We start from the raw sequence: 15,235 nt of genomic DNA on the forward strand, positions 1-15,235 counted from the left end.
TGAAAACAAACAACCATTCACTTCATTAACGTCGCTCAGTTGGGGCCTTGCAGCAATTGCCTTTGGACGTGGAATTTAGAGAAAATGTGGTAGAGGGAACGGAAACGCCGGACGAGATTGTTAAGACGCCAATGCAGCCGAGCGAGAGAAAGCTTGGTGTTTATTTCGACGCTACTGAACTATAAGTGTGTCTGCCGACTTTCCTTGAACTGAAGATGGATATATTGTACGATCTTTGGTTTCAACAAAATGCAGCATAATGTCTCATATAGTAGCTCACCAACCGATTGCATCTTTCGGTACTAAGCCCTTAAGTAGTGTCATCAGCCGTCTATGCAATGTCCACTAGCGCCTTAAGGCTGTTATTTTCCTCCATTCGACATTTCTAAGTGTTTAGCGCTTGGTTACCTTCTAATTAGAAGTAAAGTGAAAACAATTTTGAAAATTTTGGCATCGATTTTTCTGAAGTCAAGCTTCTTCGGTTTAATTAAATAATTTTATTTATTTTTTTATTTTAATTTAATTAAAATTTTTTTTTATGTACTTTTTATGAAAAAATATACTTCTTAAAACAAAAATTTCGTAAAGAAATAAGATTTTGTAAAAAGTTTTTCCGAAAAAACAAAAATTTTTTACATTTATGACCAAATTACGAAAAGTTTGAAGGCAGCATTGTTCCCATATGACAAAAAAAATTTGTAACAAAATATAAATTTGTTTTCTAAAGAAACGTTTCCAAACAGTATTTTTAATTTCGAAAAATTAAAAAACACTTCTTGTAAAAAATTTTGCAAAAACAATTTAATTAAAAAAAAATTTTTGCGATAAATGCAGTGTTGTTAACATATGACAAAAAAAAGTTTTTGCAAATATTTTGAAAAAAAAAACAATGAACTTGTGTTATTATATTTTTTATTTAGAAAAATATAAAATTTAAAAACTAAATATGCTCTTAAAAAAACGCTTTGGTAAAAAAAATTTATTTTGTTGAAAATTTTTCTGAAAAATATATTTTTTTTTATGTTTTGTGACCAAATTACAAAATGTATTTTGACAAAAAATAATTTTTGTTTTCTAAAAAAATTTCTTTTAAAAGTATTTTTACTTAAACGAAAACATAAAAATTTAAAAAGAACCGAAGGCATTTGAATTTAAGAAATTCCATTCTAAAATTTTCAACGTTTAAAAAACCACAAATTTCTTGCAAAACTTTTTCAATTTGCTCCTTGGTATACTCAAGCCAGTAAATAAACCAATTTTCAGAAAAATGTAAAACCAAGTCGAAATAAATTGGATCACTTGGCTCAGGTCAAAATGTATGAAAATAACTTAATTTTATTAAATTTTATTTAATTTAGTTTTTCTAACCACACTTGTGTTCGGACCACCTGGTGGAGGGAAAATGCTGCATGTGTGAATTTGGGGGCCTATGCCTTTGCCAACTGTGATTGCAACAGCCACAAATGTCGCTGTCATGCGGCGTGCGAAAAGCAACCAGCTCAACGCGCCAAAACACTCTGGCAACGCGGAATGCCACAAAGCCATAATATTGTCGCGCTGCTGCGAGACACCCACGGCTGCTATGGCATTTGTAACACTTGCTATCACATCATAGCGTCAGCAAGTAGTTGTTGGTGGGCAGCTTAGTGTTAACCCATGGTGACTGCAGCGAGGGCATGAATATATAAGGAAAGAATAACCACATTCCTAGCAAATTCGAAAAAAAAGGATTTAAATTCACTATCACAAAATCTGTTTTCAGCAATAGCGAACCTTTTGGTGCTCTAACATCAGAATTAAGGAATTTTCTGCTGCAATAATTTTAATGCTTAAATTATTTATACGAGCGACCGCTTTCATTACTATTTAAATTCGTGCTTGTAAAACTTTAAGGCAATTTTCGTTTCCATTTTACCCATCACTTTGTTTATTTATTTTTTCCGCTTACCTTTCTCCATTTCGTCTTACTCATTTATTCATTGTGAGCTCTATCACACGCGGCTGACTCGAATGAATGACACTTAAGCTACTTTTGCTACAGCGCACCCATGAAGCACAAAGCATTGAGCGCCGGCATTCACAATCATCTTTTGCCCTCAGCTCGCTAAACTCCAATTTCAAGTACTTTGGCGGTTACATAGACTATCCTTTTTGCTACACAATTCCACTCTAGCGTCAGTATATAACCTGGCTGCTGGTGGTTAAACATTGGTCTGGGTTCAACATAAATTTGTTAGTGGCCTTCCATTCATACAATTCAATTCACAGGTGTCCAATCATGTAATTCGGTTTGTGTTGAAAGTAATTTCTTTTAGTTTTCATTTGTGCGCTTCTGTGTAGTTGAGTTGTATGCCTTGAGGCACAGGCATAAGCCACATGCCAATGCCCTCATTGCAGTCTAGAGTTGAACTGAGCAAAAGCTCCAATGTTGGTATAATGTGCAAAACTCATTTATTCAATTTATGTCGCTTAATAAAGTCAAGTGGACGATTAACTGCATGGTGGCAAATTCGTAGCTATTTTATTTCATATCTACGCCACATAAAGTAAATGCACACGTGGCAGCATTAAGATAAGGTAGAATAGAATTTAACAGGAAATTTTGTGTATAAACGTTTCTACCTTACCTGCTAGGCATTTGCTGTTTGAACAAGCCGCCTAGTTACCCATCTTTGGTAGCTTCCAAATAAAAATAGTAAATTAACTAATTTTCTAGATATTAAATATATAAAAACAGTCTTGCGATTTTATTCACTGATTTTGAACATATTGAATCAGATCTTGAGGAAATGAACTGAAGAGATGAAGGTATGGATAGAGCAAACTGGAGAAAAATGGTTAATAAAGCTATGATCCACAACGGGCTGCGAAGCTAAGAAGAAATCATCTAATATTTTACCAAAATAGTCGGAATCTGCAAATGTGCATATAAGAGAAAGCTGGAAAGTAAAGGGTCTTTCAAAAGTGGCACCTCGATGCCAGTGGGGAATAATTTCTAGACGGTATTCTTTTTTTTATGTCTCCTTTGATATTTGTCAAGTAGACAGATGTACAATTTTACAAGATAGAGAACGCGTTGAAATTTTTGCATCTTATTCTGCTAAGGAATTCTTATTATTAAAACGAATAACAAGAGGCGTAAGATTGCGGTCGTAGTGTTCACCTGAAACACAAAAGAAAAATATTGTGTAATTCAAAAGGCTTTCCCGCATATAATAGACTACTCTTGTTTAAAAATATGAAAAAATTAACACACAATTAATTACACTGTGGAACAAATTCAGGTTAGCAAAAATTAGGTCCATTCTGAGAGTGGCGGGTGAAAATAGAGGCGAAATTAGAAGACCCGTATTGCGCCGTTTTTTTATGTTAGTTCGAATTTTTTTTTAATCGGCCTTCGAAGTTCGAAATCGGAGCAAAATTGTTTATATGGTTTTTTGGCTATAACTCGTCGACTAATTGATATTTTTTCAATCTGTAAAAGCCAAGTTATTGCTAGAGACCTGTGCAACAATTACAATTTTTGAAAAAATTGATTTCGAAAATTTTTGTGGTACTTATGAAACAATATACTGAAAATCGGCATTTGACTGCAAACTTCGAAGGCCGATTAAAAAAAAATTCGAACTAACATAAAAAAACGGCGCAATACGGGTCTTCTAATTTCGCCTCTATTTTCACACGCCACTCTCAGAATGGACCTAATTTTTGCTAACTTGAATTTGTTCCACAGTGTTATTGAAAAAAAGTGTTTTTTTCGCTATTTTTTTCAAAAAAGGTGTTAAAAAACATTAAAAAATTTTTTTTTTTTTAATTTTGTTAGTTAATTAGTTGCGCATTTTAATTATCTTTATATAGATTATCAGTTTGAATCGATAACTTTCGTCATTTTTTTTTTAAATCGTGCACGCCATTTTCACAAACATGGTTTTGGGAAAACGGGTTTCAAAGTTTTCAGAAGGTAGACAATATACTCACACGAGGGACGCTACACAGGCCTGTAACTCCGAAATCACTTTGAATTCCGCTATAAAATTTTGAGGGCATATTTTCCTATTGTATATCTATCGATTTCAGTAAAAAAAGAAAATCGATTTTGTGAAGCCGACTGATAAGAGGCCCCCCTTAAGGGGGTATTCTGGTCTAGACACCTTAATTTTAGGTATTTTTAAAACTAAGATAGAAAAAATTAAAAACATTTTTACTTTCCATTTTTTTATTGTTTTTATTAATATTGGAAAAGTATAAAAAAATTAATAAGTATAAAAAAAGTTTATAAAATAAAGAAATAAAAAAATCGTGGAATTAGAGGCCGGCGAAGTGAGGGCTACATAAAAAACGGTGCTCCATGGTTGACATCATTCCAACGCTTGTAGTGATGTAAAACAAACAAATTAAAAAAATTCTTCATTAGTTAGGATGTCGCTATCGGACTACGCCAAATCAAAGAAAAAAAATTCACGAAATGGCGTCAACTTGAAAAAATAAAAAAATTTTTCTCTCTTTTTTTTACCTTTTCAAATTTTTTAAAAATCCTTCAAACTTAAATTTTTTTAAATCCGAGGCAAGCGCGATAGACAGATTTATATGTGATAAGAAATTCTTATCAAACTTCAAAGCGATCAGTCAAGTAGAACTTGAGATATCATGACACCATCTCAAAAAAAGTAGTTTTGAGAAAATCGTGTTTGAAGTTTGAGCAACAGTTCCAATAGAATAACTTAGATCATAATATTTATTACTCACTCACTCTGGATATATATATATATATAGGTGTTACCGGACGACTTGAGGACTCGTTCTTTCCAGAAAATATTTTGTATTATAGAAGTATAAAGTATATATATGTATAGAATAAATAAAGGTTGTGTGACAAAAGATTTCCTGGAAAGAACGAGACCTCAAGTCGTCCGGTAACACCTGCCGTTCATTGTACGATTTGCTCCACTCGGATGGCTTAGAAGCCACGTCACAAAAAACGCTGTATCTTCGAAAATAATTCGAATTTTGAAAAATCCGTTGAAGGGCATATTTTTCAAGGCCTAAGCTTTGAAAATATGAAAAAAAAACAAATCGATTTTTTCAAATTTCTAGATCAGAATACCCCCTAAAGAAGGCCTTTTAGTGCTAAACCAACACTCAATTACATTCAAAAATATCTACATATATTCTCAGAGTCAGACAGCTTTTAAATCGCATCAATCGAGGAAACACTCTTTGAAAAGAGTAGCAGAGTGTTATAAATAATTACGAATACTCGACAGTTTTCCTCTGTAACTCTACATGTGTACCTTCAACTCCACTTCTCAACCAAACTAAATTTAGTCATTCAATCCAAAAGGGTATTTAAGTACAACAAAAAAATGAAGTAGAAAATGAGGCAGCAGTTGAAGCACGAGCATTCAAACCCTTCCCCATCATAGCAATGAGAAAACTTTACACACTTACTCTACATTAATAAAATATTTATAAATTGCTCCATCGTTCTCCACTCGAAATATTTATGCCATTTTCTGTTCATTTGAGCATCCTAAAGAATGAATCAATCTACCAGCGAACAAAACAAAAATATTCTCTCCATCGTTATAGAAATGCAGATAGACAAAAGCACACGAAATCAAGACATGTTTATATAAAGCACCACTGCAATACCATCACTTGTTGGGAGAAAAAATTACCTCGAAGCACGCAAAGCTACTCACTAAAGAGATTTCACATTTTTCCATTGAAATAGAGGATCATCAACAGAGTTATAAAATATTTATTTAATTTAATGGTTGCTTTTCATGCCACAAAACTCTTTTGTATTTAAGTAGTACAAAATATATTAATAAAAACTTGCAAGCAAATAAAACGAAATGCGAAATAGTAATGGCAATCTGAATGCTTATTAACTGCATACAGTCCGTCTAATGGAAGCGTGACCGGCAAAATTCAAGAGCAGAGTTTCGTTGTAAAAAAAAATCTTAATGCTACCAGATAGGGGCATCTTTTTTGCAATACGCGTTGTGTTATTTGTTAGTTGTATGAAAAATTTAAAATGTGTGCGTTGTGAGTCCAAAAACTTTACCTGCATCTGTCGCAAAATATTTCAAGAAGTCGAAGACATTCTTAAATAAACGGGTGCAATGACATACCGGTGTTGAAAACGTTAACGACTTCCCCGGAAGTGGCTGAAAAAACAAGCTCTCCAAAGCAAGGTCAGAAAATCATTGATTTGTTTGTGACCAAGCCACACTTATCGTTGCGTGAAGCTGAAACAGTTTTAAGGAAAAATGGCCTTAGTACACATTCGAAGACACGATTCGACATCAAATTCCGGAGCTCATTGAAAAAACCGCTGCTCTCATTATCGCACATTGGAATAAAAGCTGCATGGGCTAAAGTAAATTCAGAACAGAAATGCGCAAACGTAATATTCACGGATGGATCTTTCTTTTGGGCGAATAAATGTATATGTTGGCCCTGCTCATAATCGACAACTTCCAGGAACTGCTAAGCATCCAATTCAGGAAGCATCCGAAAAAGGATTTGACAGTTTATTTGTGTTTACTGCCAATTTGAATGCAGTTTTGATGAATAAAATTTACTAAAAAGCATTACTACCGTCAGTTGCGAAAATGTTTTGAAGAACTAACCAACCTTGAATTTTATTAGAAACCAACGATCCTAAGCATCGAAGACGAAGATGTGTAAAGTGGAAACAGCAGACTTGGATATAAACGTTGGATTGGCCTTCACAGTCGCTTGATGTCAATCCTATTAAAATGTTTGGGCTTAGCTAAATAAACAAACAAAGTAAAACAAACGCAACAACGTCAGGGAAAACATTATTCAAAATTAGCAAGAATTGTGAGAGACTTCAAAGTTCCACTGTAGTATATAACAATTTAATGGTTTTGTAGCAAAACTGCGTTGCCAGATTTTTATTGTTGTAATTCTGATTAAAATTTGACAATTTTGATTTAAATATTTTCGAATTTTTATAAGTCTTATAAAGAGTTGTACAACGCTTCTTATAAAAGTTCTAAGAAGCTTTAATAACATTAAAAACATTTAATAATAGTTCAAAATTATTGCTATTAAATTGAAAAGATAATTCTAAATGAAAATCTATTTTTAAATTTGCTTCATACTTTGCCTCCATTTGATGCCCGTTTGGGTATAGTAAATAATACGCACCGTTCCTCTAGAAAAAAACTATAATTCGACAAAACTGTTTATAAATTTTGTGCATATTGTGAAACTTAGCTTCATATGATCTTTTTTTGTAGAATTAACTATACTTTTATAAAAGAAATTAAAGTAGTATAATTTGACAAAAAAAAAATGTGTAAACCCCCATCAAAATGCGGTGCCCCTATCATTCAGCACTCACTTTACATGTTAAACAACATTAAGGTATTAACTACTAAATTGCACATATTTTTAGAATTACTCAATAGCACCACCTACTACATCGGCGGCTTTAGGCAACTCATGGGGTTTGTTGGCAAACTACAAATATGGCGGCTCTTTCACTTACTTCTCACCACTCCTACACCATCAAACTCTGTAGGCGCGGATATCGCTACTCGATACTTAATTAGCGAAGTAGTTTCCGCACCGTAAAATAATTAAATGAAATGCTGGACCAGAAATTTATTTCATTTTGTTTTTCCAGTAAGGAAATTAAACGAATGCACACATACACATATGTGTACACATACATATTTATAAACATACGTATATGTATGCGTAATGTCAAAGTGATACTACGACAATAAATCGAATAAAATGGCGATACAAGTTTTCAGCATCCCTAAAAAAGGCACAAATGAAATGCGAAAGCAAACAGAGAAATAAGATTTGTATCAAAAAAGGAAAAGTGAACGGCAAAAAGTGTAATACAGGAAATGCATCGAAGGTAATTACGCCCATTAATGGAAGTAGAAAATTTATTTCTACGGTGGCTGTGCTGTGAGCGAACAACAATTTTTTAAGCGCAAAAGCTAGAAACGTCGTACTGTGAGAATTGAATTGGAAAAATTAAAAAAAGACAGAGAAAAAGAACAAAAAAAAACATTTGTAGATTTCATTTAAGAGTGATTAGCTCACCTGTGCGTATTTCCGTGAAAAGGCGTAAATTAAGCGCACTTTAAAGAGTGAAAAAAATTACAGAAAAATGTTGATTAACCCTCGAAGTATTTTATTCTAATACCTTAACATTCAAATGTGACAAATATTTAAAAAAAAAATATATAAAATCTTTATGGATAATTTAATTAATAATAAAAATAATAATGACCTCAATGTTTTGATCAATTTTAACTATATATTTATTTGTTTTTTAATTAAAATTTTTTTTCATAAAAATACTATTCATGCGACAATAAATATAGTACTATATTAATACATATTCCATACTTTAAGCCAAATTTATAAAAAATCTACGAATTGACCAAACTTTAAAAGTTTTTAATCGAACTTACAAAAGAATTTTATTATGCAGTATTTTTTTTTTATTTCCTTGTTCACTCCTCTCGGGAGCATAGGGCCTCGACAAGACAGAGTGTTGCGTTGTTTTAGTTAATCTATTTTGATTTCTGACATGGTAGGTGATTATCCTCCCACTTATCGCAGTATTGTCGCCTATCACATTCTAGTTTAATAAAATGAAAGTTTGCAGTCGATCAAAATTTTCGATGATTTTTGAAATTTTTTTTTCTTTGACGAAAATCCACAAAATTTGTGTTTTATTTGCAGAAACAAAAAAACCAAAATTAGCAAGAATATACTTAAATTTAATGGGCTACAAAACTGTGCTGACAAAACATATTTTTTTAATTCTGATTGAAAATTTTGCAATTTTGCTGAAAATTTGTCGAATTTTTATAAATCTTACGTAAAGTTAGGAAGTTGTGTTAGCATGGTATTTATTATAAAATGAACCAAATTTTTATAATATAAAAAATTAACTAAAATGCCAAAAAAAACCAAATAAATAGTAAAAACTGAAAATTAAACGGCACACACTGGAAGAAAGCGTACATTTGTTTTATTGATGAAATTTGAAGAGGGATACAAAAATTGTTGCTTTTTAATATACTTTTTCCCACATTTACACACTTCGTATTCTAGGCTTAAATAAGTAGAAATAATTTGAATACTCTAAATATATGGACACTTACCCATACGGAAGAGTTGGAAAACCTTTTAGGCCATCTAATAACGACTGTAAAATATTGGGTATACTTGTACGCTTTTGAGCCCCATCAAAATACGTGTGGGTATTGCCAATTTAAGTTCGCTAATACCTGTAAAGAAAATAAATTTTTAAATAAAAAAAAAACATTCACACACACACCCAATTGGATTCTTTGGGAAACAATGAAATAACGCTTACGCAGATCAGCTTACTTGCTTATTTACTTCTTTTTGTCATCCTTGTAAAACACTTTGACATTTTTCGCTAACACCGAAGGCTGCCAAAAAGTGAACGAGTACAGTATTCTTTACAAAAAACGTAGAGATAAACTAGCACGAGATTGCTCCTAGCAGTTCAAGCTGCAAGTACTTTTCGTCATTGTATTTTTTCTTTATTACGAGTACATTTTCAGAACACTTTCGCCTCTACAAGTGCAGGATGTTGCATGCTTTTCAAGTGGCATAAGTGAGCAAGTATTCAAAGTGGCACAGTGTGTAGGTGTGTAGCTATGTTCGTAGCTCAGAGCAAAGCAGTAAATAGTAAGCCTCTTGATATGTTAATATGCGAGGGTATGTCGAATTGTCGAATTGTACAACTCGTCGCAAGCGTTTATAGAGATAACAGAATACGCAAAAGACACCACGCAGCTAATAAGGGATTACATAAGAAAATACGTACAAACGTCGCTGGCACGAGCCACACACGCTCATGCACACGTACATATGGAGCAGAAATAAGCTTACCTACGAGCGAGTATAATAGAAGAAAAATTCAGCCAAAGCATACTAACTACCGCTTTTATCAATTGGCAAAGAAACGGTTGACACTTTCGAGTGCAACGCTGAAGATAAATGCTACCGAGCTACTGCTGAAGATAAAATGCGCGTGCCGCGCGTGCAAGGGTACAGATATGAGTGGAATGTTACGCGAACTTACAAAAAATAATAGTTGTGAGAACACATGCGCTTGCGAACGTGCATACACTAGCGCTCACATAATGAAGTCACTTCATCTTTTTGCAAGGTTCACAATATTTTTCAAACACAATTTTTTCGTTTATTTTTCATAAAATTTAGTATATTGCTTAACTAAAATCTTATACATCAAACTTCCAATCTTTGTACAAAACTCACAAAAATTTAACAATTCTGAAAAAATGTTCAACTTTTTTATCAGAATTTTTAGAATATTTCTGGGTATGCAGTTTTATAGCCCATTCAGTTTTAATGTAACGAAATATTTTCGAGTAGAAAATCTTTGCTATTTTGATAGTAGCAGAAAGGGTAATTGAGAGGAGATGAGGGGAGTCAGGCTGCACTGAAGGCCCTGGTGAACGCAAATCAAGCCTTAAAGATAGTTTAAGAATGTATGAAAAATCTTAATTCTGTTGCAAGACGGAAAAAGCGTGTACTTATATGAGTTCCAGGACCCCGTGGTGTTCAAGGAAATAAAATTGCCGGTGAATTGGCCAACTGCGGCTCAGCGATTACCCCACAGAAGCCAGAGCCAATAACCGGAGTCAATTCTGCAGGAGTCATTAATTGGATCAGCGATTATGTATGCAATTTATGAAAAGAGCCAGCAGTCTAGAACGCTGCAGAATTGCAAGGTGTTTTGTAAAAAATTTGATAGAAAACAGTCGAACTTTCTTTTAAAACTTGATACAAAAGACGTTCGGTTGATAGTCGGTATTATTACATGACACAAACCCATGGGGTTAGCATATGGCCACCATTGGAGTCATTAAGGAGATGAATATCACTGAACACTCTCTCTGTGAGTGTCCTACACTTGCTGGAGCAAGGCTAAGAATTTTGGGTTCAGATGTCATGAAAACTAGTAAAACTGGAGTATATTTTCAGATTTCCCAAAGAAGCTGAAAAATTCTTACCGTACTAGCTATCTCTTCCTCTGTCTTTATTCTCCCCATCTCTTTCCATCTATCACTTCTCTTATTTCCTCCGAGACTACCAACTCTTTTACTTTCCAGAGACTCGAATACAATGAGCTTTTTAGCTTGATCGTTGTAGGAGTTACAAATCTCCTGGTGCTGCTTGGCTCGTCTTTTTCAAATTTCAATTTTCTATATAAAGCACAAATTCAAAAGTATTTTACGAGGGGTGCCTTTTATATTTCGGGATTTGGCAACCCTGGTGTTGCAATCTGGCAACTGACAGCTGTATCGCAAAGTTTGACATTTTTTGACTTTTACGAACTCAGAACGTTTTGAAATACCAGCGCTATTTGTGTTGTTTACTGTAACTTAAAAGATTCATCTCGGTCCACAAATGGACCGAGAGATGAACTTAATTCATTTTTTGGCGATGAAGCTCCATCAAGGACCAGTGTTTATCGATGGTATGGTGAATTCAATCGTGGTCGCAGTTCACTCCAAGACGAATTTCGTGAAGGTCGTCCAAAATCAGTTGTTGTTCCGAAAGCCATTGATGCTGTGCGCGAACTGATATTGCAAGCTCGTCATGTGACCTATCGCGAGATTGAGACAATCTTAGGCATTAGTAGGACCAGCATACATTCAATATTGCATAAGCATTTGACTGTCAAAAAAATTTGTTCGCGTTGGATCGCACACAATTTGTCAATCGCTCAAAAAAAGGCTCGTGTCGATTGGTCGAAGGAAATGCTCAAAAAATACGATCGCAGGGCTTCGAAACACGTCTATGTCATCGTGACAGGTGATGAATCATGGATTTACGCGTATGAGCCCGAAACTAAACAGCAGTCGACTGTATGGGTGTTTCAAGTTGAGCCAAATCCAATAAAAGTTGTTCGCGCACGAAGCACTTCCAAGCAAATGGTCGCCTGTTTTTTAGGAAAAACTGGACATGTCGCAACCGTACCACTAGAACAACGCAGAACAGTAAATTCTGAGTGGTACACAACCATTTGTTTGCCAGTTGTCTTCCAAGAAATTAGGAAAACCAATCGCCAAAGACGGATCACTCTTCACCAGGACAATGCGAGCTCTCACAGATCGGCTCAAACAACTGCATTTTTGAGCACCCAAAACATCGAATTAATGGATCATCCGCCGTATAGTCCTGACTTGGCACCGAATGACTTCTTTTTATTCCCGCACGTAAAACACAAACTGAGAGGTCAACGTTTTTTGACACCTGAAGAAGCGGTTGCGGCATTCAGAATGCATGTTTTGGAGGTACCTCATTCAGAGTGGCAAAAGTGCTTCGACAATTGGTTCAAGCGCATGCAAAAGTGTATAGATCTTCATGGAGAATATTTTGAAAAACAATAAAGTGATTTTCGATGGTTAAAATTTGTTTTTGTTCTCTAATCCCGACATATATTATAAAAGGCACCACTCGTATTTAGAACAAACTGTTCACAAAATCTCCAAAAATCAACAAGAATTTTGAGTCAGCTGAAACTTAAACTTCGTTTTATAAAAATTAAATATACTATAAAACTGCACACTAAGACATTTTCTGAAAATGCTTATAAACAAGTGGAAATTTTGGATATATTTTTTTTTTAAATCCGTAATTTTTTTTTTAATTTTGTGCAAAGTTTGGGTGTTTTATTTATAAGGTTTTCGCTATACAATGAACTGTTATTTTTACAAAAAATTAACAAAAAAAATGTAGTTCGAAAAATATTGCGAGCTTTGAAAAAAGTAAATAGAAAGTGATTTAATAATGTGAGCGCAAGTGTATAAAGAAAATAAGAAGAGAAACAAATATAATATTAAAAATAAATCTTCACGTATGCACTGAGCAAGCGGCAATGATATGCGGAGGGTGTGTGGAGCTGATAGCCCACAGCTAGGGGCAATTCGAAAGCATGTCACAGTAGGTTATAAAACTTGTGAGCTACGTAGTTATGTTAAATATAGCTGTCGCATGATACACATGTGTGAGTGTGTGTGCATGATAAATACACTCGCACTTCAACACCAAGCTACTGGTATGGAAGCGAAAATGTGAAAGAATGCGAAAAGCAAAAACTATTAAAAATAGTTACGAGCTGTATTTCTTCAAGTTGCTTACAGACATTTGAGAAAATCAGCAAATAACTTAAAAAACTAGTTTTTACACATCGCTTCTTCTAAAACACGCGCATTGCAAATACTTTTTTCCGTATTGCGCATCACCAAGTTTAATTTCTTTGGTAACACTGCTTTGACGAATCTCTTTTAGTCTTTGCGCGCTATGCACCAGCAGGAGTAGTATTTAAAATATTTTAATTATTTCAAAGCAACTTTCACACTAATTAAATTATATTTACATGAAAACATTTGTGCTCACGTACTAAGAACTTAATTCACTACTTGAATGCTTTTTGGTAATCGCCACTAATTGCTGTAATTCTCCTTTTTTGGGGTTTTCTTCTCTTCTATTTTCAGAGTCCGTGTGGAATATTACGTAAATGAAAATACATTCAAAGAAAGACTGCAACTTTACTTCATTAAGAATCAGAGATCAAGTGAGTAGGCAAATAGTTAAGAAAACTTAAAATACGAAATATCTACTTAGTCACAAAAGGTACTCGTACACTGCATTACATAGATTGGTAAATTAGGGTGCCTCACAAGAAAATTTCGCCCCGGAATATGATATTTTGAGATTTCCACATAAATATTTCTGAAAAGTGGTCAGATTTACGAGAGCTGGATTGACTTGAAAGTACCACCAAAAATCGAGTTTTTATCAAAATTTTTTTTAACTATTTATTTTTTCTTAAAACTCTTTTTTTAACATTTTAACTTTTAAAGAAACCCGCAAGTATTTGTTCATATTTTCGATCCCTCGAAATATCCGCCTTTTGCTCGTATAACAGCATCGCATATTCTGGGCATCCTATCATTTAATTTACGCAAAGATTCTGCTGTTATTTGATTCCAGCAATTTTGCAGAAATGTCCGAAGTTGTTTTGTATTAGTAGGTTGCAATTTTCCCTACTTCTCTGTCCAACTCGTCCCACAGCAACTCGATCGGGTTACAATCCTGCGACTGAGGAGGTATTTCCATACATTTGAGTTGTTTTTGATTTTCTTTGGCTGCACTGTAATTCTGACAAACACGGAAAAGCGTGCCGTTGAAATATGTTGTGGTAAACTTTTTTGTCCATGATACCCTCAATTTGCATAATGTCCCCAACTTTGTCTCCAGCAAAGCATCCCCAGACTAACACTGACCCTCCACCATGCTTAACTGTAGGAACAACACATTGGTTCATCATGCGTTCACCGACAAAACAACGAACATATTGGCGGCGTCGTTTGTTGAAAATTTCAAATTTGGACTCATCCGTGAACAAGACTTTAGACCACTGTTCAGTTGTCCGCTCTTTATGTTTTTTAGCCCAATTAAGTCTTTTTACTTTATTTTGCTTTCGAAGTAAAGGTTTTTGGCGGCGACGCACCCTTTTAGGCCGTAGTTTCTTAGTCGTCGCTGCACCGTCGAAAGAGATACTGGAGCCTCGCGCGAGGAATTGAGTTGTTCGCGAATTTCAGGGACTGTTAGAAAACGATTTGTTTTGCTTACAACACATATGAACTTATCCTCTCTTTTTGACGTAGTTTTAGGCCTCCTAGAACGATGACGACTCTGATTGCACCCAGTATCATTCTTTCTTTGTAACGTTCTCATGACAGTATTTTGAGAGACATTACATTTCGAAGCAATTTTTCACCTTGAATAGCTTTCTCCATGTAGTGCTACAGTGACTGCTTGTGTTTCTACACTAAGCTCTGCTTCCCGACCCATTTTTTCACAAACAAAACAAGAAATATGTAGTTTTATTTAAATTTTAATAATTAGAAGATAATTTTTGTATAACGTCGACTTGTATGTAAGTTTTTGTAAAACAGTTATTTTTTGGAATACAAAAAACTGTTTTACTTACCTTTTTGATAACAAAGATGACATCAACAGTTAGAAATATAACTCTTGAAGCGAGTTTTGCAGCAATAAGATGTTACGCGTAATAGGCACTAGACGCATTGGCAGAATGCAGCAAGTCATAACACGTTCATACTTGATCTACGCGTCTACAGTCACTTTGTAAACA

The 15,235-nt window shown here is 34.2% G+C and overlaps 1 protein-coding gene across 1 annotated transcript in view; it reads left to right on the forward strand.

Annotated features, from left to right (window-relative positions):
- LOC128867027 (potassium channel subfamily T member 2) overlaps positions 1-15,235 on the forward strand; it is a 174,563-nt gene that overhangs the window by 23,822 nt on the left and 135,506 nt on the right. Inside the window, exon 2 of the mRNA XM_054108119.1 lies at positions 13,569-13,648. Coding sequence (XP_053964094.1) covers positions 13,569-13,648 — 80 coding nt within the window. The remainder of the gene's footprint in view (positions 1-13,568; positions 13,649-15,235) is intronic.

Source organism: Anastrepha ludens, chromosome 6 (genome assembly GCF_028408465.1).
Source record: "Anastrepha ludens isolate Willacy chromosome 6, idAnaLude1.1, whole genome shotgun sequence".
Classification (NCBI taxonomy): Eukaryota; Metazoa; Arthropoda; class Insecta; order Diptera; family Tephritidae; genus Anastrepha; species Anastrepha ludens.